A 27,765-nucleotide genomic window follows, 5' to 3' on the forward strand; every position below is an offset into this window, starting at 1 on the left:
CTGTGAAAGCGCCGTCCCAGCAGCAGCAGCGGCAGCAGGAGGAGGGACCTCCAGTGCTACCTCCGTCGCAGCAGCAGCTGGCGCAGCTCGCGCCGCCACATGAGCTGAACGACACGACGACCCCGCGAGGTCGGACGGTGCCCGGAGCGCTGCCAGCAGCTGTTTCCGGGGTGCCGCTCACTCATCTGCAGGAGATCAACAGCGATATGGAGGTAGGCAAGCTTGATGTGACACGGGAAGTGCACGATATATAGGACGCGGTGCGGCACTTCTGGGACTTGTCTTAAAATTTAAGCGACTTCCTGTAACATCAATAATTCAAGCTGGCATTCACAGTACCTACTTGTTATGGCCGTGACACCGTCAGCATTTTCCGAAACTTCCAGCAGGCACGTACAGCCCACCGCTAAAGTAATGTAGGGTTTTACCAATCTCAACGATTGGCTTTGACTGGCGATTGTTTAATGCGGAGTGATCGAAAAGAAGATGTCAATAGCTAAAGTTGCAGCTGCAAGGGTGACGATACATATAAGCTACATTCAAAGTTTCATTGTAGTCTGGCTAATCGTTCCTAAGCTTCAGAAGCAGAACATACCCATGACTGAAACCCCACATTACTTCTGCTGTGGACTGTACCTAGGATTTGGCCAAGGGGGGGGGGGTGGAGGGAACGGAGGAATCCCGGGGGCCTCCCCTCTACAGAGGGCCTCCTTTCTATTGAGAGCCTCTTCTCTAAAGGGGCATCCTCACTACAGAGGACTTCCTACCTACAGAGGGCCTCCTCTCTACTGAGGAGTTAGATGGACCCTAGCGGTCAGACACAGACACTAGCGGCTATTTACAGGAGGCCCAGAAGGACCCTAGCTGTCATGCTGGTCAGAGGGCTCTGATTGTCCTGACGCGATTTTTGGGATTTCCGTGAATTTCGTTCGCCTCGGACGTGATTTTGGCCAACGTAGGCCTTCGGCCCGCGGGGGCCCTGATTCCATCCGGAAGCCCTGAAAACCCCAAGGGGGGAGGCGAGGCGCCCCGTCCGCCGTCTCCCGCCCTGGGTACGTCCCTGACTCCCAGTATTGATGAAATATCGCAGGATGGGGATTTTCAATGTTGAGATAGAAGTGGAAAGTACATGTATGTATTTTGTGGAAAGTGGAAGTTTAAGTGCGAAGTGTATGTATTTTTATTGGATCTCGCTCTTTATCCAAATTGATAGATTGTGTTATACTGCTGCCCGCTCCATATTTCTCCTGACAACTATCCTGTCGGCTCTCACCCAGCCTCTAACCGCTCACCTCTGACCCCACCAGGTGCCCGGTCTTCTCACCTACCTACCGCACCTGCTGGGCCGGCCCGACGCGCTGACACCGGCGCTACACGTCAGTCAGGGTCGGCGGGACGTGACTGTGGTCATGGGACTGCCCACAGTCAAACGTGAGGTGCAAAACTACCTCATATCGACACTGAAAAACCTCATCGACTCTATGTCTGAGTCGGAGAGGCTGGAGACGCTCATTGTTGTCTTCATTGCCGAGGTGAGTGAGTGAGTGAGTGAGTGAGTGAGTGAGTGAGTGAGTGAGTGAGTGAGTGAGTGAGTGAGTGAGTGAGTGAGTGAGTGAGTGAGTGAGTGAGTGAGTGAGTGAGTGAGTGAGTGAGTGAGTGAGTGAGTGAGTGAGTGAGTGAGTGAGTGAGTGAGTGAGTGAGTGAGTGAGTGAGTGAGTGAGTGAGTGAGTGAGTGAATCAGTCGAAATTTTTCTGAAAGTTTTAGTAGGCTTTGCAATGTGCTGAAGTCAATACCATATTTTTTTTTTTACCTCGTTTATTTCCCAGGCGTGATGCACTGCTCACCTAAAAGCCTTTTTTGCGGCACTTTGTTAAATTGATTGATGTTTGGTTCTCGTGCCGTTTTCTGTCCCCAGTGACCAAGTAGTTCCACAGCATTGCTGTCAGAATGCGACAACATACGTCATTTGCGTTGTACATTTGCGTGACAAACGTCGGCCTTTTGCCTGTAAATAACCATAAAGCTACATTGCTGAGCACGCAACCTCAAGGCTAAAGGCTCCCTGTCATGCGCCGCACCCGGGCCCGCTGCCCTTCTGTTGGTCTGTTTCTATGACGCTTGGATTAAAGTCCTGTAATTTTTAGTGTGAGATGTGTGTTGGCGCGTTGTCATGGTTTCCTGCGTGTTGAACACAAGCTGGGTGGGGGACTGATAAACTATGAATTTCCAATCTGAAGCGTCCTGTATCGCCGGCTCGTAATGCCGCTATCTTGTTTCAGAAATTCGTAATAAGTCTGGCTAGAATGAGCCGTTCTGCAGTCGCTTCCTGACAACCATTGTTTCTTTTTCTTTGATTGTGATGTTTTTAGCATTGGTGTCCATAGCTACGCCATAGCTGAACCTTGGGTCGTGACTATATTTTTTTCAGCGACGTTCCGAGTGTCGCCGTTGCTATTCTATCGCGTTGTGAAGCGTTTCCCGTCTGTCCGTCCCCTCCACTCCACTGCTTGCATCATAATCTGTTTTCGTTCCCTCAGACGGATGCGGAGTACTGCAGCCGGACGGCACAGGAAATCCAGGACAAGTGAGTGATCACGATAGGCCAACTCTCGGCGTTACACTCAGGGTTCTGTGGCTGTTTGGGAGTGATGAGGTCGGACGTGACTGCTGCGTCGGGCCGGTAGGGAGGCGGGCGTGTTTGGGATACGGTGGTTTACCGCTTGTTTGATTGGCGGGCCTCGCGTGCAGTGCCGTCACCACCTGGGAAGTTTGTTGTATCGACCCGTGCTGGCCGTAGGCCGGATGCGGCATCACCTGTGCCAAACAGCCGGGCTCGACGCCATCCGATTTCTCGGAGCTCGTCCCTCATCCTTGTTCCGGCTGCTGAAAACCCTCCTCTGTTTTGGTACGTCGCTAGTGCCGCAATACCCCTCACTTCGGTATTATTCCTACATTACCATTACGACAGTCTCCCCACCAGCGTCTGACGTGGGCACTGGATAGAACAGCGCCCCGATTGTTTCTATGAATGGCCCTGCTCGACCCGTTCCATCAGTCGCCACTACGCTGAGGGACGGCACTGCTGTGTCAATGAGCACCTGCACGAAGCTGTTAGCACCTGCCGGCGATGGTAGTTCCCTCTGAATGAGTTCGCAGCTCTGGCACCTGGTTTTTGGTCGATGAAAAGTCCGCAAAGCTTAAACACCTGCAAGAGGTTTAGCGCGGCAGTGAAGCGGCCGGCGTTTGCGGAATTGATGTGAACCAAACTGAAGCGGCGAGCAAGTCTTTTGATTGATGTGGGCGTGGGGGAACTTTACATTTTGGATAACGGGACAGGATGAATGGAACAGTTTCCGATGTTCGTGCATTGTCAAAAGGGTTGTCGAGGTGACTAGAGCAGTGCTTATAGTTCCTTGTTTTCGATACAACGGCGCTGATGAAGTCGTAGAGACGAAACCGGTACGCCATTCATGTAATTGTTTTTTGATAATTGTATCGTGAATTTCATAAGGTACTCTCAATACAATAGAGCAGTGCTAAATGTTTGCCTCGGTTGGTATGCATGCAAGTTGAAACAATGGCTGGTAGTGGTATTAATTTTACAACTCCCTCCTGCAGTTTGTCCGTCGCTGTCATGTGCTAGAATATGAACGATGGTATGATAAAACGGCGGTGTTTGTGTTTTAGTAACACGTAAAGAATCTGATTAATCTTGCTAGGAATGACGCTTGTCACGGTGTTATACGCTGGTTTACCTTTAGCCATGAAATTTGTAGCAATTACATCCGTTATGGCGGAAATCCTCATCAGTGTATGTGGGAAATTTAGTGATCGAGCAGTCCTTTGTACCGGACAGTTTTATGCTGATCCACTGCGATAACTAGTGCATTCATCGCTCCTATACCGTGAAAAGGCAACTTAGGGATTGAGTGTTGTGTATGACATCACCGTTAGAAAGTACCCTAACGTGCAGTCGGTCGCGCATTCAGTCACATGTGGGAGGCTATTGATCATGCAAGTCCGCTGCTAGCCTACTTCGTGCCACTCAGCATTTTTGCCCCACGAAAGTTTTGTATTCCCTATAGAACCCTATGGAAATGTTCCGTTTGCACACATGGTTGCCATGCAACAGATTGCGTGTGTTGCAACGTTTTGTCTATAGGCCTACTGGACCGTAGTCTTTGACCTTTTTATTCTGCACTGCCGGTGTTTTCATTGAAGGCCGGTGCTTTGAACGTCCATGGTATGTTTTCATCGCTGGCGCTGGAACACTCGGCCAACCGAGAAGGCGGTCGCTGAGCTGGTGTGTCGGTAATCGCTGCTGACCCGGCGCTACGTCCCGCCCCCTCCCTCCATCCCCCTCCCCCCGGTCGGCGGCCCGCTCGCAGTCCCGACATCAGCACAGTACAGGGGCGGGCCGCCACAGCGGTAATAACACGGCTCCCACGGCATTTTTATGGACGGGCGAGCCGCCGGCTGCCGGACGTCCTGCTCGTGAATTGGGCCCGTGAGCTGACGGCCGATCGTGACCGGCGCTCGTGGTCGTGAGCTCGTGACCCGGGGTCAGGATTGGAGTGGCTTAGGGTCACGGGAGGTTGATGAGCAGACCTCAGACCGGAAGACTGGGTTAGTAATATTCCTGCCAGCTGGTCGAAAAGGCCTATGCCTATCGGTTGAGTTGGCTGGTCGAGGGTGAATTGACAGCATGCGTTCTGCATGTAATGCCGGTCGGAGAATTCAGTGCTCAGTGCTTGAGGACTGTTTGATCACAGGGCTCAGGTTGTTGTGACGGGCCCGGATGGCTGACAGTGCGTGTTTTTGGTGGGTGCTATCGAACGCCATACAGTATGCGGGTGACTCTGCTCGACGATGGTCTATAATTTGCGTGTGTACTGTGCTGACCCAGTTTGGTCGAGGTCAATAAGCCAAACAGAATATGTTGCCAGTACCGCCCATTTTGTCCTTCCCCTTTTTACAGAATGGTCGCTCCTTTCCGACCATTCCTATGTGTTGACTGTCGTTACACCAATCATTCCCCATAGATTCCTCCCTTGCTGTCTTTCGGTCACTATCCCCAGTCAACTATTCCTACTGATCTTCCCTTCGACCATCCCTTGTTCCTTGACGGACGGTCCCAACCTCCTTTTTTGTTTTTGCTTGCGATTTCGCTCGGTTATTTTAGAAACTTGTCGTTTCCCCGGCAGGTTTCCGGCCGAGGTAAAGTCGGGTCTGGTGGACATCATCTCCCCGTCTGCCGAGTACTACCCGCCCCGGGACTCTCTGCGCCGCACACTGGACGATCCGCTGGAGCGCGTCCAGTGGCGCACCAAGCAGAACCTCGACTTCGCCTTCCTGATGATGTACTGCCGGCCGCGCGGCGTGTTTTACGTCCAGTTGGAGGATGACATCATGACCAAACCCGGGTGAGTGGGGCGCGGGGAGGGACCGTGAGGTGTGGTCTTGGTGTGATCTTCAGCTGGACGACGTCATGACCAAACTTGGGTGAGCGGGGAGGAGCTGGGACCATGAGCTGTAGAGGGTAGGTTGGATGACGTCATGACCAAACCCGGGTGAGTGGGCGGGGGACTGTGGACAGTGGAGGGTGAGGCTGGATGTTAAGTGAAGTGTGTCGGCGTGAGTAAGCTCGCCCACAACAAACTTGCTTTGTATACATAGAGCTCATTCAATGTTTTTCCTACTCGCATACTAGCTGTCAATTTGTATTTTGAACAATTCTAGATGCGATTGAGTGGAGCTTACTATTTGACATTTTGGCAATGTTCTGACCATGTTTTTCCCCACAGTTATGTAACAAAAATGAAGGAATTCGCTCTTCAAAAGATCTCAGAAAAGAAAGACTGGCTTCTTCTGGACTTCTGTCAACTTGGTTTTATAGGTAAGTTTGGCTCTCGCTTGGTGGCTTCCAGCTACCTATGCCTTGAATTGGATGACACTAGTGGACCGATACTCTGTTAAGTCTTGCACTTAACTAGGCTCGGCTCCCTATTGCGTTGCTTTGCCTTTTTGTCCGTACGACTGCTGTTATGCAACCGCTGCTTGTATGGCACACCTTAGGAAATCGGCTACCTCCAACTGTGTTCTTAACACTATTGGGGGCTGACTTCCGAAGCAGTGACTGATTCGCTATGACTGATTTATGAGTGTCGGACGTTAAATACTGTACTCCACTTCGCGTGACAATCGCAATCAAGGCGATACATTGCTATCCAGCTATCATTCAACTGGCTGGCGTCATGGCCAATGATTGTTTCCATGGTGAAAATATTGGACCTGTTATGTTCTGCTAGTGTTAAACGGTATCCCATTTGTAATGGTATTTGTATTTCGGTTATCGGACGGAGAGTCGATCTGACACTCTTCCTCTTCCTGCTGCATCCATCCTCTCAACCATCCATCTCCCTGATGCAGTTGCTTTATTAGTTAAACAATATGTTAGTTAAAAAAGTCACATCCAGCTTCCTCTATAGCTTTGCATTCAAATTGCCAACGAGTTCGTACTATCGGGAAAAGCCGGTGCCCGCTCCGCTGTTATGTGGACTGTTCGTACCACTGCCGTTCAATCCGCTTCCGCCCCCTTCCTTCCCTCCCTCTCCCTCTCCCTCTCCCTCTCCCTCTCCCTCTCCCTCTCCCTCTCTCTCTCTCTCTCTCTCTCTCTCTCTCTCTCTCTCTCTCTCCCTATCCCTCTCCCTCTCTCTCTCGCTCTCGCTCTCTCTCTCCCTCTCTCTCTCCCTCCCTCTCCTCTCCCTCTCCTTCTCCCTCTCCCTCTCCCTCTCCCTCTCTCTCTCTCCCTCTCTCTCTCTCTCTCTCTCTCTCTCTCTCTCTCTCTCTCTCTCTCTCGTTCGTTTACCGCCTGACACGTGAACCACCGAGCTGCGTGTCACTCCTGTCAGAGCCGTCAGAGCTGTGATGGGCGCGGCTGGGACTGGGGTGACTGTTGAAGGTGGGGCAGGCACGCTGCCATATGTGTCAATGCCGATGGTTTTGACGGATAGATTTGGCGCTACACGGAAATACAAGGGGTGCGTTTTGTAGATGTAAACTAATTTAGTCTTCTTAGTGCTTGTGCAAGGAGCATTTGTATTTTAAAATACTTTGTGAATGACCTCTCCTTGAAATTGTATGTAAGGTAGGACATGTATTTTACCATAGATTGATCCAAATAATTTTTTGAATTATGAAGTTTGAATGTGATTTGACAAAGATCCGTGATCGAAAACTCATCATTTCTGTATTTGACTTTTTGTAAAATATATATCATACCTAACATACAATTTCAAGGGAAGGTCATTCACAAAGTATTGTTAACTAGGTAATTGAGTTGTAATTGAGAAGTGCAGAAGTATTGCAGAAGTAATGGTGGCTTAGTAGTAGGTGAAAAAGACAATAGTATCGGTGCGCCTGTAAATACAAATGAACTAGCAAGGGCTCATTGAATAGAATAGATACTAGGGTTACCCGCGTGCTCCGCAACGCGAAGGGGGGATTTTTTGACCTGTGGGTATTGGGTTCGTCTGTGTCGATTTGGTTGGTATCCACTTCGTTCGATTGCTTTTTGACGGCCAAGCATTTTGTAAGAAAACAAAAAGATACATCGCATCGAGGTGCCCGTGTCGTATTATCATGCGTTCTACTTTAGAATGATTCGAAAACTGGCGTGAAATCTTTTGAGGGCCATCGCAGGGTATGGCCATCGATGAATTTCGCTAAAAATGGCAATGTAATGGTTTGGAACATTTACATTTTTAAGAATACTGTTGCCCGTCATGCAAAAATGAAGAGTGAATATTGGACAGAATTGAATGCTCTTTCCAACGGTGCCATTTTTAATTGCCAGAGATATCAGATCATGGAGCAAAACCCGTGTGATTAATACAGTGACACAAAATTGACAAACACCATTTTCTCCCGTGATTTGCACCACCTTGATTTGGATCAATCAGCTTTTCACAATTTTTATATGAGAGGCGGTACATTTCTCTTGCCAACAGGCGCTGTTCCAATTTGCTCCGTTTAACGGTCACCTAAAAATAAAATCAATTCCAAAATCCTTCAAAAACCGCATTTTTTCAACAAAAGTGCCCTCCCCCGGTGCACGTGGCGCGTGCCATCCCCTGCACCGCACACCATTCAATAGCCCGTTCAATTCTGTACACGATGCTGTTTTCCCAGTGCCGATCGGACCCCTGGTCTCCAAGAAATCGCACCTGGACCGGACCCGTGTCGGCCAAAATTAGCCGTTTTCGCCCGATTTTGCAAGCCGATTTATACATGTAAAGTCTATGACGCAAATTTGCACTTTTTGAGCACGCGCCACACGCTCACTATCAATCCGATCGAGCTGAGACCCCTCAAAGGCACGTCGCGCATCCTTGATCTATAAGTTGTGCAAATTTCACCGGGCTAGGTGCAACGGTCTGGCCTGTAGTCCACGCAAAGCACCACCAAGTCGGGACCTCGGTAACGGACAGACGCACCCTCCTCAAATAGTAATATAGATGCAGTGCAATTAAGGTGAAGCAACGCGCCGATAATGCGTAGCATGGCGAATCACTCAGTTTTATCTGTTTTATGTGACCGGTAAAGGCGGCCGCACACTAGGCCATTCGGCGGGCGACATTCCGCAAAAACGCAATTCCGTAGCGACATTACGCTTTCGTGGACGCCGAATCAGCTGCCGAAACGACAAAATTACCAGCCGACCGGCTGCCAGCCAGCTGTCCGCGGGTAGAGTGCGCATGCGCGCGGACAGCCGCGGAGTTGCGGAAAAAGCTGGACCGGTTCAGCTTTTTCCGCGGCGACGCCGCGGACACCCGAAATTGTGGAACTTAAAACTCACCAACTATTGATGGAGCAGCCGAGAAATAGATTTACTTGATGAAGTATCGTAGCGGCACTTCTTTCCCCATATTAGATTGTTTTATACACTTCATTGGTTATTCTAATAGCAGGTTGCTTGTGCCTCTCCACAATTGTCTTTAGGTTTCTTGCATTTGTCGACAAACACGGTTGTTTACATTAATCACGAGCTTTATTTTTTTGCAACTTCCTCCAGAAATTATGTCAAATTAATAGATATTCAAAACTTTATTGTACAGAAACATAGCATAATCGCATTAAATAAGCAAATATTGTATTTGCTTAAATGTTTTTAGTTTGCATTCGTTTATATTTATCATAAAATATCTCACATAAAGTTCCTGAAAATACTAAGTAGAAAATCGCACCGCCGAATGGTCCTGCTGAGAACAAGCGGAAAGCCGCTGTAGGAATGTCGCCCGCGACATTCCGCTTTTGCGGAATCTCGCCCGCCGAATGGCCCAGTGTGCGGCCGCCTTAAATGATGTTTAGATGTTTTGCTCGGTCGACATCTACATCTCTACCGCTAGGCCTATTGGGCTAGATGTAGAGACATGCCATTCAGATATCGACACCCTAATGTTTATCTTTTCTTTTCAGGGAAACTATTCAAGACCGTGGACCTGTTGCCTCTTATTCATTTTCTGGTGATGTTCAACAACGACAAGCCCTCAGACTGGCTGCTGCTTAACCTCGTGCACACCAAGGTGTGCCGCTTCGACAAAAGTGCTGTAAGTGGTCGTATGCCGTTGCCCCTCTGGCCAGTTTTGCACTGTAGCAGTTCAGTAATTCGGCGAAGTGTGTCTGCCCGCATGACGCTGGCTGGAAGTATGCGAGGTCTTTGGCATCACGCTATGGAAATAGGTATCATCTGGCACCACGATTTAGTGAATGTTTCGCAATTGTGGGCATGCATGTTATTGATCACTTAATTGCTTTTTGACTATACTGGTTCGTATAGCGGTGTGGACATATAACTGTCCATTTTTCTTTACTGGGAGTTATCGTCTTCTGTGCAAAAGGCAGTCATTACTGTCCTTTCGCTATTCCTAACTTGCCGCGCCAACCGTCAGTTCGCATGACCCCATCATGACCCCATGTTGTGCAAGCTCCGAGCTCGCTGACACGCGTCCTGCAGTACGTGGACCTGGGTCGTTTGTCGTCCGTAGAATAGCCTCGCCCTATTGACCGTGCCCGCGGTATGGCGCTGGTTCAGACTGCCACTACCATGGCCTCTGAGGCCCCTGGTCGCGTCGGGCGGCCCGCCGAATATCCATCGACCTGGCTGTCCATGCGGCCGCCTCTGCCTCGTTATTCGAACGGATCGTGTGTGATGATCCTCATAACAAAACTATGGTCGACGAGCGATCGCTGTCGGTAAATGGACCCGCGTTATGTATTCATAACGCCTCTTCTACTGAGCGACGTATGAAAGCGTGGGGCGGTCGGACAGCCATTCGATGGTCGCGCAAATAGCAGTGTCGTCACTGACCGCTGGCACGAATGGGGACATTAATTTCTTATATGTCTGTGACCGCCAGCAATTGCATTTGTTTATGGTAGTTGTTGAGGCCGATAAATAACAATCCTGAATGTGTGGCATCGCGATGGCTTGGCGGGCTTCATTGAAAAAGGCTGATGGCATTGTGGCTTGTGTGTTGTTGGATTTTTCGGATGCTTGCGCTTGAGCTCGTAGGCTATCAAGCGCCTTGATACGAGGCATCCATGCTTTCTTTTAAGCTGTTGTGTGAATGCAAACTGATGTGTTTACGGTTTTGTTTTACAGAAGAAATGTAAGGAGGAAAAGGACAAGGTTTGGCTGCATTACAAACCGTCGCTGTTCCAGCACATTGGTACCCACTCGTCGCTCAAGGGCAAGGTGCAGAAGCTAAAGGTACGTACGCAGACATTCGCGACTAACTCTCCGATGCATGGCTCCGCTGTACTATGGGTCCGTCCTGGCTTCTGGTGCGCCTGCTGTCCTATCCGGTATTTGTGTAACACGGTAAAGTCACGGATGCTGATGATAATGATGATGATTTGTAGTGACAGGGCGCACCAGCAACGAGGCTAAGTCGCAAGGTTACGAGGGAGTGGTATAGGTCAGTGACCAGCTACTGTCGTGATTTTGCACCATTCCGTGGTGTTGATACCGAGTATGTCGAGGCGGCCGAGGCGGGCACTCAGCAGCACTGAACAGGCTCAATGCTGATGAAAATGGAGCGGGGTTACGTGCCCGACAGGGAATGTTTCGACGCTAGCTGCTTTATGGTATGCTTAAGTCGTGTTAACGTTGATGAATTAGGTCGCTGTTGATGAAAAAGCGCCTTCTTATCAGGTCACGGAACACAGTGTCCTCAAGTCATAGCGCGTAACCAGAGAGCCAGCCTGTTTGTTCACGCTATTTTGCGTGCAAGTTTCGTGATGTATGCAACCATCACAACAATTTGAATTAAGTGAAATTGAGTCCAATAGTTAGTCTGGAGAACATGCGCCTTCGAGAATGATGTCGCACTGAATTTATCCCGTGGTATCGACTGGCTCGAAGCTGGCACGGGGCGCGAGGACAAATTCGCTGTGTTTGCCAACTTTAGCTGCAGCTTGGCGTTTATCCCGATCCAACATCTCCCCGAGCCTGCCCTAGGAACTCCACACGGCAGTGACCTGGCCTTAGAACAGTGGTCTGGCATGCAGACTGACAGGGGGCGGGGTGGCAGCGCCGGTTTAGGTCCCTGGCCCATCAGTGTGATGGGGTGCTCGCGTGTCGTGGTCAGGGCGGGCTCGTAGGCACGATATTCCCTGGGGAAGACGGACCGGCCCCGCAGCTGCCACTTCGATGTACATTTGGTACGTACCGAGGCCAAGGTGGCTGTTTTGCGAGGGCTGCGTTGCCCGATGAACATTGCCGGATGAGTGGAAGCTGGCCATAGTGACACCCCTATTCAAATCAGGTGATGCGACTGATGTTAACTGTTTTCGCCCCGTGTCGGTTCTGCCAACGGTGTCCAAACTGGCGGAGCGGGTGGTATGTAATCAACTGGTGGAATATCTTACATTGCATAATGTTATTTGTCCGGAGCAACATGGCTTCCGTAGGGGTCACTCCACGGAGTCTGCTATGCTCGACGCTGTCCAATTCATAATATCGGAAACTGACAAGGGGAAAGTGGTGTCAAATATTGCGGCCGATATCTCCAAAGCCTTTGACAGCGTCGAGCATGGCAGACTCATGGATAAACTAGGTTGGCACGGTGTGGATGGGCACTGGTTTTCCGACTGGCTTGACGGTAGGCGTCAGATAGTAAAAGGGGGGTCACACCTCCTTCCTGTCACCCATGGCGTGGTACAGGGGAGCACTTTGGGAGCAATCTTGTTCTCGTTATTCACTAATGATGTCGCTTCCCATGTCGTTTGCGATAAAATTGTAATGTATGCCGATGACTCGCAATTTCTCAACAGTTTCAACAAAAACGATATGAATAGTCATAAACACAAAGTGGAGGATATGCTCTCCATCGTTCAGAACTGGTATGACCAAAACGGACTTAAAATTAATCCGGCTAAAACCGAAATGATACTTTTTGGCATGCCAAAACAAGGCATTGGTGGCGACATTATGGTGAACTTTGCTGGTGCGCAGGTGCGGCCAGCAATCAAGATGAAAGTGTTAGGCGTCACATTGGACCCCGAGCTGAAGTGGGAGGACCATGTCTCGATGGTGATCCGGAGATCATACGCAACTTTGGCAGGGCTGGCGAAATTTTCCCATTCTTTACCCACCGCAGTTAAAAAGTTCATTGTTGAGGCTCTGGTCTTCCCACATATAGCGTATTGCCTTACTGTTTGGGGTGGGTGCAGGGATGTCCAGCGGAAACGAGTCCAGAAGGTGCTGAATCATGCTGCCCAAATCACTACCTCATCACGGCGCAACGTGCACGTCACACCGTTGTTCGCTGAGCTTAATTGGCAAAAGTTAGACAAACTTATTGTGGAAAAGGATATTCTCACGATTCATAAGATTCTAAAAGACGGAACTTATTCCGCAAATCTAAAAACTCTTGTCGAGTCCCGCGCAGACATATCAGCACGCAGCACCCGGGCCGTTGAAGCTGGGCAGCTCCAGCTACCCAAGGTGCGCACTGAACGTGCCCGGCGCTTCTTTACCTACCGCGCCGTGGCTAGCTGGAATGGAGCGCCACCAGCTGTCCGGGAGGCGCCGACCGTTAGGCAGTGCAGGAAGAATATCAGAGAGAATGCGTTAGTGTGATAGTTTGTGCAATGTTTATATCTTAGGTGTCATTGTTCGTTCGCCTTTTAGGTCGTTTAGTACCGCTCCATTTACTGTCATCTTTTACATATATTTCATGTACCTATTGGATGGTGATTTAGCTTACCTCAACATTTTATAGATGCTGTTATCGTGGTATTTTAATATTCTTATCGTGTTCTTGTATTTTACTTTTCTTTTTGTCTTTTTATCTATGCCCGAGATGTGAGATGATTTTCATGTATACTGACACTACAACGTAAAAGCCACTACGTGGATGTTGTAACGAGCCTAAATAAATAAATAAATAAATGCGTTCATATATGATTTATTAGGTGGCGCCGTGTTTGGGTAATTCCTGCACCTTGGCCCGCTGTGGATTTGTAAGTACGGATTTCCTGCTCTTGAGGGGGTCTTTAGCTACTGTAGCACGCACGGTTAGTGCAATATTTCTAATTGGGTGCTATGGAAATGCTGTTGTTATGGAAACTTTGTGCGTTTTCTTATATCCCTGTGCTTCAGGGTGCCTTTATTTAGCATTTTGGACGCGTGAAACACAAATATTAAAGGTAGTGTGCCAGCTTTCTTGGACCGTATGGAGTTAATGGCCCAGATAAGGAGAACCGGATTTTTAGAACTTATCCATACCTTCAAAACTCATGGAAACGTCTTAAATTCTTCAAATTTTGAGTACCCCAGTGCGAAATTCGCCCCGACGGGTTGTCGGTCGTACCCCAACCACATTTCACACCACTATGAACAATAAATGCACACACTGAAATCGCTATTACCGATATGCTCATCCAATCAAGTTTCGATAAACCCGTTCATCATCATCTCCTGCGGTTTCGAACACGCCTGTTAGGTGGCTTCTGATGCTCGTCGAGGTCGGAATTTCCAAATACGCGTGGTGCGTCGGGCCGCGCGCTCTGACTTCGGCCAAGAAAAATGCGTCAGCTGATCATTGTCATTTCTGCCACTTGCGTGTGGTGAAATGGGGTCATAACTTATAAGACGGCTTTTTCATATCAATTATTTTACATAAAATCATATTTCAAACCATAAATAATGTTCGACAGCCAAATAAAAGAAACAATACCAATACGGGCTTACAGTTTAAGGCTCGACATTGTGTTGTCTACGATTAGACAGCTGATAACTCATTCCCGTACGTCGTATGGTCGTAACACTATAATGACCTTTGCTTATTGTCACAAGTGCGCCGCATTCGCGATTGTTGCCCGACGCCTGTTTGCAGGTGAGCCCACTACAGTTGTTATACATATCTAAAAACCGAAAAACTTTTAGGCGAAAAAGGCACTATTCCAGGCCCATTTTTGATTTTTTTGCGATATTAGGTAAAAACAGAAGCTTCTTATCCTAGGAAAAATAAAATGGGAAATCTTTCAAAGGTGGCACACTACCTTTAATTGTTAATGTTCTCCGCCTAACCTATGCAATAGCCAGTTGAATGAATAACTGTTTACTAATATAGTGATCGAACAACTTAACGCTACATAGGGCACGCGCTCAGGCACGCGGCTGTGCAGAGCCCCTGAAAATACATCCATGCACGTTATAAGCTGTGAACCGTTCCAGCTTAGCTTGGTAGCTGTGTATATAACAACTGCCGGTCCTAGTCTCTGCCTCATACCGCTTGGCTGACCGCTGGTGACCCGCTGACCCGGCGTGACCCCAGGACCGGTCGGGTCCGGCCGCGCCGCCGCCGCTGTCCGCCTCCGAACAGCTGCTCCACCTCAGAATGCTCCAGCGCAGGTCCCGCGCCCGAGAAACGGTGCGGTCCCTCCTGTCTGGCTTGCTTTTGCTGTGTGCTGCTTTGTGATGATTCGCCTGCTCACGCTCTGAATGCTGTGTGATGACGTGCGAGGTGGTCCAAATATCGGTCCTTGCGATGACCCACGTATGATGAACGGTGTGGTGACTTGTGTGTCTTCAAAAACTGAGTGAAACTGAGTGCACACTCAAGTAGTCGTAAGGGTGGCTCTGTTTCTGTGCACCTTTGCACTCATATTCCTCACAAAATGATATTATATTTCTGCACAGAAGAGAAAGCTGTATTTTTTACTGCACATAACTCGTTCACCTTCAGCTTTAACGTTCCATGATAAGGTCGACTGACTGCTGGCCCCGAACGTGTAGTTTTGATATTCTACTCACATATTGTCTCAGAGTGATGTTTGACCGCATTGCTGTGTGTTACCTATTTTTATGAACGCGTACTTCTGATTGGTTTGCGGTTTTATATTCAGCACAAAGGCTGTTGCTAGTTGTGTTGCCAAGCAACGCGACCATCACTGACACTGGATACCGGCAACATTGTAATCCAATGGTTCTCGATCCCTGTATAACGTCAACTGTTTTTGATTGGTTGTCATGGTAACCAGAGACGCGTGGCTGGTAAGCAGCTCGGTCAGTAACTGATGAAACTGTCGCACTCGAATTATTGCTGGCCGGTTGGTATTCACCGACGAATGAAGAGCAGAGAGGTCACGGGACCATGCTCCCCATGTTCATGCCAAACTTGTATCAAAATTGTGGATATTAACGTCCCTTTCTGTGGCATGAAAAGGTTGACCTTAAACCTGTGTATAAAAAGAAGAACTTATCCAGAATATCCAGATTATATTGTCAATCTGATGTATTTTCGCCATCAGCCTGCTGAATTGTGAAGAATGGCTCAAAAGAAAATGCCAGGGATATGAAGGAAGCTGGTTACCGATGACTGAACTTACCGAATGCGCACCATTTTATTCAAAGCCGTGCTGTTCGTTGCTGATATGCTTAAAACGCTTTCACACCGACAGACTTACATATGCGGTGGCTTAGCGTAACCACTTATACCTCATTTCGACCACAATTTGCGCCATGTTTGAAAAGCAAGGCACGCCAAAATTGACGATTTGAGTGACGCCTTTTTAGCTTTAATTATGCACAACTCTGGTAACGACCAGCAAATTAAGTGTGTGGTCGCTACTAAGGTGTATTCTAAGCCGTAATGCGTGAACTTAGTGCTACCACGGCCCTACTTACTCACATTAGATGACACCAACTTGTCAACCTATATGCTGCTGCGTGGACATTTGCCCATCGATTTTACTGCTGCGTGGACATTTGCCTATCGATTTGAATAGGTATGCTGCTGACTCACTTTTTATATGCATAGCTTCTTGTGCATACATGGTTCCACGTCTTTCAGCGTCGCTCCAATGACCTAATGGCAAGCCTTGCACAGCGGGTTCGAGGGCCTTGTACACCTTGCCATACCGACTACCGAGCCACGCCGTGCCGACCGTGCCGTGTTTTAGGTATTCCCAAGGCGGTATTCCAAAACGCCCGCGCACGGGTGTCGCTGCGCACTGGACGTGCCACTCAATAGCTGCCGTTGGTGGATGTCAGGGTTACATTTAAACGAGCTGCTGCCGCGCCGGCCGAATTGCCGGCTCACATGCTCACGCTTTATAGCTTTTAAGTGTCCTAGTGCCCGATGGGAGGTTTCCTTCACTCAGTGTGCTGGGTATTTTTGTCGGGGTTAACCCTCGCCGGACCTATTGGTTTTCTACATACGCGCCGGCCGGGGGGGGTACGACCCCCCTCGCCGTTTCGCCCCTGGTGGAGCTAACGCGTCGCGGAAAAAGCGAGCGTGTGCGCCGTTACGAGACGCAGAGATTGGTACCCGATTTTAAGGTCCTAGGTCAACCGGTGACCTCTGAGGTCAGGTCAAGTGCGCCAAGGTACGGTTCAGTTTTTGGTGAATAACTTCGCAAAAACGGCCACAGAGACGCGATTTTGGCAGCATCGTGTTCGCCTCGCTCAGGCGCGTCGAATGATATACTTTTTTGTTCGGATCAGGTCAACTTAGGGTGTTTACCTCAGGTCACGGTCAGGTCAGCACCCCCAGGTCACGAAGTTGGTCGAAAGAGGTCATGTCGCATATCATTCGATTCGGCAGGTCTTCCTGAGTCCATTGGTGGCTTTTCCACATAGCTGGCTCAATTTGCTCGGGAGTTATTGACGAAAAACTAATATGACCTTGATGACGTCATAAATGACGTCACGCAAGGTCAACAAGGCAAAAGTGAGGCATCTAACCTTGGAAGCAAGGAGTGCATCAAATCACGATTCTGTGTGCTTGAGATAGTTGGAGGTCGTTCCCGATGCCAGAATAGCAGTTTTCATTTTTCCCCATTGACTTATAATGGTGAGGTCACGAAAATGACCTGACCTCATATGACCTTTAGGAAAAATCCGAGATATACAAGTTGTGAGACTCGTAATGGATACTAGATCCTGAAAGTTTCATTTCCCTGTGAAAGCTCCTCTGGCAGTGAGGGCGTTGCGCAGTTGCCACATCTGGAGGTCGTGCAGAGGTTCACTTATGACGCCATAGGTCCGTGACCTGACCTGACCCGAAAATGCGGTTGGTGTCAAAAGATCTGGCTTGAATCAAAGGTCAGGTATGCCAAGTTTCAGCTCTCTATCGCCAGCGTGTGCGGAGCTATAACGAAAAAAAAACCTGGGGGGCGCCCCCCCCGGCTGGCGAGGGTTAACCCGCGCCCCGCTGGGCTATTCAGCCATACGCGCCCTGCTGGGGGGGGGGGGCAGATTCTGCCCCCCCCCCCCTGTCTAACTTCCGAACCGATGGTCGTAGAAAGACGGGGAAAACGGCAATCGAAAGCTCTCAACAAGGCGGATCTTAAGAGCCCAAATTTTTTTGCTTAAGTAGGTCAGAGGTCAGGTCAAGGTCAGGTCAAGGGTACAAAATGCAAGTTTCTACAGTATCGGCCTTGCACCGTAGTTGCCGAAGAATGGGCTGAGACTGATTGCCCAAAACGTGTTCTTAGACTACCAAGACAATATTCGTTGCACACAATGTCATTCAAAGGTCAAGGTCAAGGTCAGGTCAGGTCAGGTCAGGTCACCAAAAACAAAATATAGAAAAGGGCATGTGCGACACATGTTTTATGGGTCATTTTACTCATGGAATTCAATAGGCACACTCAATAAGTGATATGGACCACCTCTGGATGAATTTCAGGTCGAGGTCAGGTCAAGGTCAGGTCAAGTGAGGTCAAATTTTGAAGTTGGTTGTTAAGGCCTAAAAAGGTGTCTATCCGATGCAGTTTTTCACGGCGAATCGAATGGTGGTATTTTTGTTTCTGTACGAGGTCTAGAACTTCCAAAAAAATCATTTTTCATTTTTTTTGTGTGTCATGACGTCATAAAATTTTGAATAACTTCCACATTTTTGAACCGATTCTTCTAAAAATTGGTATGTAGGTGCACATAGACCACTTCTTTGACATATATTCCGGTTTTTTCGATAAACTCAAAATTTTGGATTTTATAAATATTTTCCCAAAAAAGTCAGTTTTTTGGAAAAAATTTGGCCAAAATTCAAAATTTTCAAAAAACCGAGATAGCCATTTGATAGACAAAGTAGAATCACGTATAACCTTTTTTGTTACGTCTTGATTCCTTTAAAACTGAAGATGTTAGCGGCGTTTGAAATTTTGCCGTTTTTGAGGCGAAAATGGCGAACATGACGTCACTAAAACGTCAATTTCTCAAAAATTTTCCGACGGATTTCGCTCAAATTTTCAGGGAATGTGTCAAATTGATGTATGATAAGGTACTGAAAGTTTGACGTCGCTGGCGTAACGCGTTTAGAAGTTATTGGCGAAAAACGGGAGGGGGGCAGATTCTGCCCCCCCCCCAGCGGGGCGCGGGTTAAGTGATTGGCACATGACATCTGATTTTGTATCGACAGGACAAGCAGTTTGGAAAGGTGCAGATGTTCAAGGCGCATAGCAACCCGCCGGCCAGGGTGGTCTGTGACATAAAGCCACACAAGCAGTATACTCTGGAGGTAAGTGGGAGCACATGGACGGAATAAAAAGGTACTTACCAAAAAACTCTGGAGGTAGTGTTGTGAAACGTGATCACTTGGGAAAGATTGGAGTGTTCATCGCCCGTCGTGCATCGCTCGGGATAGTAGGGACAGTTTTAAACACCTTGGATACGACTATGTAATTCCGTTACCTATTAAATACTAGTTGCTACTCCAATTGTCTATTTATGGAAGGTTCTTAAATACGTCCTATAGATATTACGGACCCGATTTAAGAACCTAGCTCTCAGCTAAAGTCGTCTTCCCTCTGAGTCTTCCCTCCCCCGAGATAGCCTATTGCTCACCCCTGCCCCTCTCTCGGCGCACAGAGGGCGTACCGGGGAGAGACGTACTTCTGGGGACTGTTACCGCAGCCCGGGGACCACCTGGAGTTTCACCTCACGCCGCCGGTTACACTCACCGGGTAGGTAGCGCCGTCAGATTGCGCTGAAAACACTCTGCCGGTGGGGTCGGGATAGGGCGGAGAAAATGTGCTTGATGTTTGATACATGCGTTTACCAATTGTGTTTTTCCTTGTGAAGCTTACTGGTCAGGTGTGTATTGCCTTGTATTGCCTTATCAAGCGACTTGACTTGTATTGAAGCGACTTGTATTGCCTTATCAAGCGACTTGACTCATATTGAATAATTGAAGCGACTTGTATTGCCTTATTAAGCGACTTGAATTGTATTGAAGCGACTTGTATTGCCTTAACCCGCGCCCCACTGGGGTCTGTGTATAACACGCCCTACTGGGGGGGGGGGGGGGCTATTCATAGCCCCCCCTCCTAACTCCGAAACTACTGGGCCGATCGTCAAAATTCAAACGGCGTCTGATAGCCCCGGAAAAACTGTCGAGCGAAACCTAATTTCATTGACCTCGAGGTCACCGATGACGTCACAGGTCAGGTCAAAGTAAAAATTATTAGCACTTTGGCTTGTTCACATTTTGGGCTCTGGCCGCCGTCTTACAAGTCAGGTCAGGCTCATTTTTGGTTTCCACACTCGTGAACAGATGCTCTAGATACCTTGAGGGTACCAAACTTGTACTTTGATTTTCAGGTCAGGGTCAGGTCATCACAGGTCACGAAAATATTATATCATGCGTCGGTCACGTGACACATGTTTTATGGTCCATTTAGGCCATAGATTTCGAATTTGATGTCGTCTGTGTCATTCGAGGTCATTTTGAGTCGAATTTAGCTTAGGTCAGGTCACTTTCAGGTCAAAAAAGGTCAAATTTTGAAGTTAAAATTTTTCAACAAAAAAGGTGTCTATTGGATGCAGTTTGAGCTCAGGAACACGATGGTGCCATTTATATTGGTGTACGATGTCAAATACGTTCTGAAAAAGTGATTTGAAAAATTAATAATTGTGAATTTTTTGCAATAATGCGTATAACTTGGCCATTTTTGAAGATATTTAGCTAAAACTTGCTAGAGTTAGTCATAATCATGCGTTCTGTCACATATATTCCGGTTTTTTCGAAAAGTCAAAAACTTTTTGAAAAAAATATAAAAATATAAATTTTGAATATTATTATATAAAGTTTTCGAAATTTTCAAAATTTTGAAAATCCGAGATAGCAGTTTGATAGCGCGGTCAATTCTGAATCCTTTCATGCAAAGAAATTGGATCTAGCTTAAAAACTGAGCTCTTGAGCGATTGCCGTGGTTCAATGTTTTGCGTCGAAATCGGACGAACATGATGTCACTCTGACGTCATTTCCGGCCGACCTATGGTAGCTACGAAGTTCAAATTTTGACACAAGGTGTCGAATTGATGCAGCCGAAGGTACTGAAAGTTTGGCGTCGATACGTCAAGCGGTTTGGAAGTTATTGCAGAAAAACGGGAGGGGGGGCTATAAATAGCCCCCCCCCCAGTGGGGCGCGGGTTAATTAACAAGCGCGGGAAACATCAGTGAAGTTGTTGACTTTTATCCGTCAGTATATTGACTTGTTCATGGACTGTGAATGAATCTGACCCTCCCTGAACTCCGTTTCAGCTTCATGTTTCAGAGTGGCAATGTGGAGCACCCCTCTGATCGCTTCTACAACACCACTGTTGAGATTGTGCCGGCGTTAGCCGACCACGAGCTACTTAAGCGGTACAAAACTACTTCAGACGGATACGCAATAATTGGTAAGTCATATCTACGTGTAGATAACTTATCACCGAATTAGTTTAGTGACCGAAGGCTAATCTTAAACCCACAACATTTATACAGGGGCATCACGTCATATCACGTCATCAATCATTCATCCCATTGGCTCCCCGTCACATCATTCTTCCTAGTACTACTGACACAATGCCTCGGGCAACCCCTCCAGTCACACACTGATCAGGTTCACTCTACAGTCACTCCATACGGCATGATTCATTCACACTCACATGACCGCTGACTACACCTCCACCTGATTATCAGTAATCATCATCATTGTTCATCATCAACATCGATACACTCGCTTGGCACACTCTGTCCATACAGCTCTTCCGGGGCTCTTCTCACACGTGTACTACGCCGCAGTACGGTTTGGCCATTCCGTTCTCGTTGGGCTTCCGTAACCTCACTCTGAGCGTCCTCCCGTGCACCGCTGAACGTCTCACTCGGAACGTCAGCTGCATCTTCACTCGTCTCCACCGGTGCTCCCGTATCGGGCGGCTCGGGAGGCGGGGGGTCAGTGTCCTGTCCCGTCCCCGACACCGAACCAGACGGCTTCTCGTGCAGCCGCAGCGTCCTGATCTCTGACAGGCAGTCTTCAGGTTCGGACTCACAGTCACTCATACTGTCTGTGTCGCCACCCTCCTCAAACCGTCGTCGGACGCAGCGCACATGCCACGGGGCACCATCCACCTCCACCAGTGGTGCCGGTAACAGTCGGGTCACCACGCCCCGCCGCGACACGTCCGTGCACCGCGTCGGCTGACCTCGGCGGCGTATCCACACGGCGTCACCGACCCGGAACGCTTTGCGTGCACTCTGGAGGCCATCGCCCACTTCGGACACCGCTCGGCCGGGTTCGTCGATGTTCAGCGGGAGGTCGTGGCCAGCGCGCTGGAAGACACCTGCTGCAGGAGCGCTGCTAGGATGCATCCCGTCACGAGGCGTGGCGTTATAGCGGTGCACTGCTTCCCCGATTGTACAGCCTTGTCGGGCTGCCATCACCTTGACTGTCCGATGGTGGCGCTCGACGATGCCGTTGCCGCCTGCCTCGTGCACCGCCCGGAAGCGCAGCCGGACGCCCCACCGCGCGGCGAATGCCGCCATCCGACGGCTGCGGAACTCCGTGGCGTTGTCCAGCAGAAGCTCTGCAGGCGCGCCTCTTTCCAGGAAGATGTTTTCCAGCTGGTTCGTCACCTCAGCCGCATCTGACCGGCGCAGTAGTCGCCAAATTCCATACCGGGATGGTCCACAATCAATAACAGTCAGATAGGACCGTTCCCGGTAGTGCGTAACGTCGATCGCCAGCCGTTCCCACGTCAGCGGCACACTCAGTGACCCTTGCTGCCAACGTACCGGTGCTGGGTCAATGGACTGGCACACATCACACTGTTGGATCACGGCGCGCACTGCCGACCGGGTGGCACGGGCGTCTTCATTCCGCCGCACGTACCAGAGGGTCCGACGGACTCCCTGATGTCCAGTACTCTCGTGCACTGCGCGTATCCGTGCGGGGTCGACATCCGGCCGTGGGTCCGCGATTGCCGCGGCAGCCACCGGCCGTGCGGCAGGCTCTGGGTCCGGTGTTCGGAGCCACTCCTTTGGCACACGAGTCAGTGCATCCGCCAGGTTGTCTGCGGACTTCACCAGGACGACTGTCAGCCTCAGGTTGAACTCCTCCACCAGCTGACGGATGACGTCGATCCTCCGGCGGATGAGCATCTCCCCGTGTGCCTTCGTCCGCAGGCGCGAGCGGCCGGTCAGGGCGTCATCGATCCATTTGTGGACCGTAGCCGAGTCCGTACAGAGATCGATGATGGTGATGCCCCAGGCGATCGCCATGTTCACGCCGCTGAGCGCCGCGTCCAGTTCAGCCATGTTTATGTGCATCGCCGCCTTCGACTCAGGCCGTAGCCAGCTCGCATCCTCCACGACGCCACCCTCGGGGTCCTCCAGGACGACACCGGCAGCGATAGAGCTAGCGTCCGTCCAGACCACCAACTTGTCCCCCTTCAGCCGCCATGGGCCTCGAGCCGGGTCACTGTCGTTCAGTCGGGCCACGACATGATCGACCTGCCCGCGCAGCCCCACGTCCTCTGTTGGGTCGTCCCATCCTGCTGTTAGAGCATTGACGCGCCGTTTGAGCCACGCGGCCGCTGGTCGCAGCCATCCCACCACTGGCAGATGGGACACCAGCTGACCACACCAAGCAAACACAGCCCGACGCGTCAGCACTTCCGGGGGCGCCGGCACTGGGTTGTCACGACGCCAGCACAGCTCTCCAGCGACCGCACTCACCCGCAGTCCGAGCAGCCGTGCTCCCTCCGCCGCCCGCTCCGGCGGCTTGCAGTCCAGGCCGTACCGGGCGAAGTGCTCCACCACGTGGTCCGCGTTGACGATTTCTTCGTCCACCAGGAGATCGTCCACATAAGGCAGCACTCCTCGGGCCACCACTTCATCCTGGAGCAGGACGGCTCGTACCACGGCCTTCATGACAGCCGGTGCGATGCTCAGGCCGAATCCGATGCGAGTCAGGCAGTATCTCTGACCTCGCACCTCCACCGTCTGGTACGGTCGCAGCCGCCGATCCAACCGGAGCTGAAGGTACGCCTTCCGCAAGTCCACTACAGCAATGCGAGCGCCATGCCGCCGCCAGCGACGAAGCTGATCGGCGCAAACGTCCGCATCTGCAGTGTGTGCGATTATGTGACCATTCAGCTCACGGTAGTCCAGGACAGGCCTCACCTTGTCCTGATTTGGCTGCGGGACCGCCATCAGAGGAATTAAACCTCGGACTGGGCCATCCACCCGCTCGTCGTACGGCTGCAGCCATCCTTCCCGGATCCACAGCTCCAGCTCGGCGTCATATGCTGGTCGAGCTTCCGGCGGCACGGCATACTGGGCGACCTGGTTCTGCAGATACTCCGGGCCTTCCCCGTCTGCCCACTTCCATGCCACCGTCCACTCTCCAGTTTGTGCCTCGAACCGGGCCGAGAAGTCTGCTGCATCCAGCGCCAGCCCCTGGGGGTCGACCTCAGCCGCCGCCGCCGCACAGATCCGCACGTCTGTCGGCGTCCTCAGGCTGATGCCACCTAGGGCCGTGATGCCCGACATGCCCAGCACCATGTCCACTCCCAATGGACGATCAGGCACAACAAAGGCTGCGAGCGTCACTCGTTTGCCTTGGCACTCCATGGTGACTTTGGCCGTCCCACTACACCGCAACGACCCACCGTTCACAGTCCTCATCATCACCGTCCGCGGTGTCCACTGCTCACAACAATCCTTGTGCACGAGCGTGTCTGTGCAACCAGTGTCCACCAATACACGCCGCTCACGACCGTCTACCTTGCTCTGGATCACCGGGAGGACGCGATCTATTGCTCCGGGGACAGTGCTCGCGCTGACACGTCCCCCGAGGCGTTTGGGCAGGCCGCGGCGAGATGACCCTCAGTCCCACACGTCCAGCAGCGTCTGGGACGAGGTGGGCGCTTCGGTCGCTGCCGCCGCTGCTGCCGCTGTAGATCATTGTGAACCACCGCCACAGCTTGCGTCTGGTCATTACCAAGCACCGCCCGTGCGCGGGCGACTGTGCTCTCCAGACTGAGTTGCTCTGACCTGGTTCCTGCTCGGATTGTGTCCGCCACGGACGCCGGCAGACCGTTGACGAAGGCAGCTACCAGCTGTCGGTCCGTCACGCCGCCGAACAGGGCAGCATAGCGGCGCAGACTCGCCAGGAAGACATCAGCGCTCTCCCCCGGCTCTAGCCGACGTGCGACGAATGCTGTGTGAGCCGCGAAGTCGTCCATGGCGAACGCCTTAAACAAGGCGTCTCGTGTCGCCGTTGCTGACCGGCGGTCCACCGCGGACAGCTGTGACCACACGGCGAAAGCACCACCTTTCAGCCGCATGGGCAACACCTCCGCCGCCGACACACCGCGGTACTCACAGAGCAGTGACGCCTGCGTGTGCCATTCGACGACGTCGCCGCTCCCGTCGTACTCGTCGATGAGGCGAGGATCGAGTCCAGCTCCGATCCGGACCTGCTCAGATCCCTGCACCACAGCGCCCGTCTCTGTCGGTGTGTCCATGATAATGCCGAAATGCCGAAATAGCTTGTAGAAGACGTAGAAGAAAAGATCCGGGCAACACTTTGGTAGACCCTATTCAGGTCTAGCGGTCCACGACGACTCAACGGTACACGAACGCACAGATCGTCGTGGACCGCTAGACCTGAATAGGGTCTACCAAAGTGTTGCCCGGATCTTTTCTTCTACGTCTTCTACAAGCTATTTCGGCATTTCGGCATTATCATGGACACACCGACAGAGACGGGCGCTGTGGTGCAGGGATCTGAGCAGGTCCGGATCGGAGCTGGACTCGATCCTCGCCTCATCGACGAGTACGACGGGAGCGGCGACGTCGTCGAATGGCACACGCAGGCGTCACTGCTCTGTGAGTACCGCGGTGTGTCGGCGGCGGAGGTGTTGCCCATGCGGCTGAAAGGTGGTGCTTTCGCCGTTGCAAAGTGTCTCTGTCCGTGCTTTGACGTGAGTGAATGTGTGAATGCTGTGAATGTTTAGATTAGTAACCGCGGATACGGATTCTGAGCAGTAATCGCCACGCACTTTCAGAATGTGGATCGCTCATGATTGTTCAATACAATACAATACAATACACGCTATGAATCCACCCCACCTAGCACTGGTCTCGCTATCATTGCCTCTGCACTGCATGTCGCTCACATTTCAATTACTAAGTAACGAATCCTGTACTAGCATCCCTCGTAACCACTTTCAACTCACGAATGCTCCAACTCAGAGCTGACTGGCCCGGCAGCTGTAGGCAGTAAACTCCACGCCCGCTCTGTGAGTCGCAGTAAAGCACACCGATCTCCCTCGGAATATGACCCGCCCGCTCACCGGCGCCGTATCCGGTGTCCTTTCAGGTCAGTTTGACGACCAGGGGGTGGCGGCCGGCTCGCTGGATCCCACGTGGGGGCCGATCCGCTCTCTGAGGCTCGCCGTCCAGGCAGAGAGCGACAACTGGGTCATACTTAGTGAGGTGAGTGTAAAAATGGCTTTGTCTGAGACAGCCAGCTAAAAGAACTGTCCCTCAGTGAAGTCAGTGCATTAATCCTAAATATGTCGCATTTCTCGCATTCCATAGCAAATACCTACGTAGAATTTACCCTCTTCTTTATTGATGCATTGTATCATGTGCCATTTTAGCACTGTAAGTAGTTTGTCCAGCCATCGGATTGGTCGAGACGGCGTGGTCGCTGGTCTAGGCTTCTGCTGCGGCTGTACTATCCCCTTTCAATGAGCCGTTCCATATCGGCAGATTCACCTGAAGAGGAGCTAGTGACGCTGGAGCTCGGCGGAGCCGCCAACCCTCTGCTCAACTGCGCCAGCCGCCCCGCGCCGCGCCGCTCGAACAGTGCCTCGCGCGGCAGTGACGGTATCGGGGACGGTGCGGAACCAGTGATAGTGACTGCGTCCAAGGGCCGTCCCGGCGAGCCCAGTGAATACACGTGCCTATAGACGGGACGGGTGGGGGCAGTTCAGTACCTGCGGTGAGAGAATACGTACCGGCCACACACCCGCGCGCGTTGTTGAGTGTTCGCCAGTTTATTGGAAACGTTCTAACTAGTCGTTGGTTAACAGTACGAAGTATTTAAGACTGCAATAGACTCTATAATATGGGAGATGGATAAATGGTTTGTGGAACCATTAGCATATTGGTTGTTCCATCCGCCTGTTTACTTTTATCTCGCCGTTGACATGAGTGAAAGGTGGTGCGTTTTTACGTAGCTAGATCCGCTTAATGGAGGCGCTGTCTATTCGTGAGCCGCTTTATAAAAGCCAGTGTACGTCAGTGCGACAATAACCGTCTCACCAAAACGAAGCTGCGCGTCTGTTGTCTGGGGTCCGAGTTTCCGCGAATGTCTGAGAGCTTACGTGTGACTGTGCCTGCCTGTTGCGGCCGGTAGGTGTGTTGGGCGTCTGTGGTGGCAGGATACTGCCGCTGTCTTGATCCAATCATTCCTCAGTGTCCCGCAGCAAAGCCAACAGCGAAATCATTCCTACGGTGCGGCGCGCGAGTCTTTCCTTCGTACTTAGTGACGCGAGGATGTGAAAGGTGCAGCTGCTGTTGGGTGTTGCTGCGCTGTATGAGGCTAACAATTACGATGGTTGTTGCGTGTTGGAGTGGTGCGCGTAGTTGGTTGTCTGGTGGCGTTAGCGTCGGTTCCGCCGAGTGCCATAGTGTCCAGGGGTGTCTCGTCCAGGGGGAGGTAGGCCCGGCCCACGCCACCCGTATGTGCCTCGAATACAGCTGCCCAGTTCTTGTTACTGTCGCGTGAAGGTGATGAACTGCAGGAGAGGACTCGGAATTTGCTGAGAAGCTGTGGGCGATGAAGGTTTTTTTTAAGTATAGTTCAAATGTTTGACTGGGCAGCTTACTGCGAGGGCCCCCAACTGGCCGCGGCCGCTGTCACCAACTGAGCTACGGTGTCACCAATCCCCGACCATCCCCGTCAGGGATCTCGCA

The 27,765-nt window shown here is 50.9% G+C and overlaps 1 protein-coding gene across 1 annotated transcript; it reads left to right on the forward strand.

The window, feature by feature from the left end:
- On the forward strand, nt 1-27,562 carry LOC122394031 (alpha-1,3-mannosyl-glycoprotein 4-beta-N-acetylglucosaminyltransferase B-like; the record flags this gene model as incomplete). Its single annotated transcript, XM_043390569.1, has 12 exons — nt 1-212; nt 1,308-1,532; nt 2,539-2,585; nt 5,206-5,424; nt 5,806-5,897; nt 9,479-9,609; nt 10,665-10,772; nt 18,934-19,032; nt 19,383-19,477; nt 21,058-21,194; nt 26,162-26,277; nt 26,557-27,562. Coding segments are annotated over 12 exons (1,502 nt in total), but the record flags the coding sequence as incomplete, so codon positions are not given.
- Between the last annotated feature and the right edge of the window lie 203 nt (nt 27,563-27,765).

Source organism: Amphibalanus amphitrite, unplaced genomic scaffold (assembly GCF_019059575.1).
Source record: "Amphibalanus amphitrite isolate SeventyFive unplaced genomic scaffold, NRLGWU_Aamphi_draft 000569F_arrow, whole genome shotgun sequence".
NCBI lineage: Eukaryota > Metazoa > Arthropoda > Thecostraca > Balanomorpha > Balanidae > Amphibalanus > Amphibalanus amphitrite.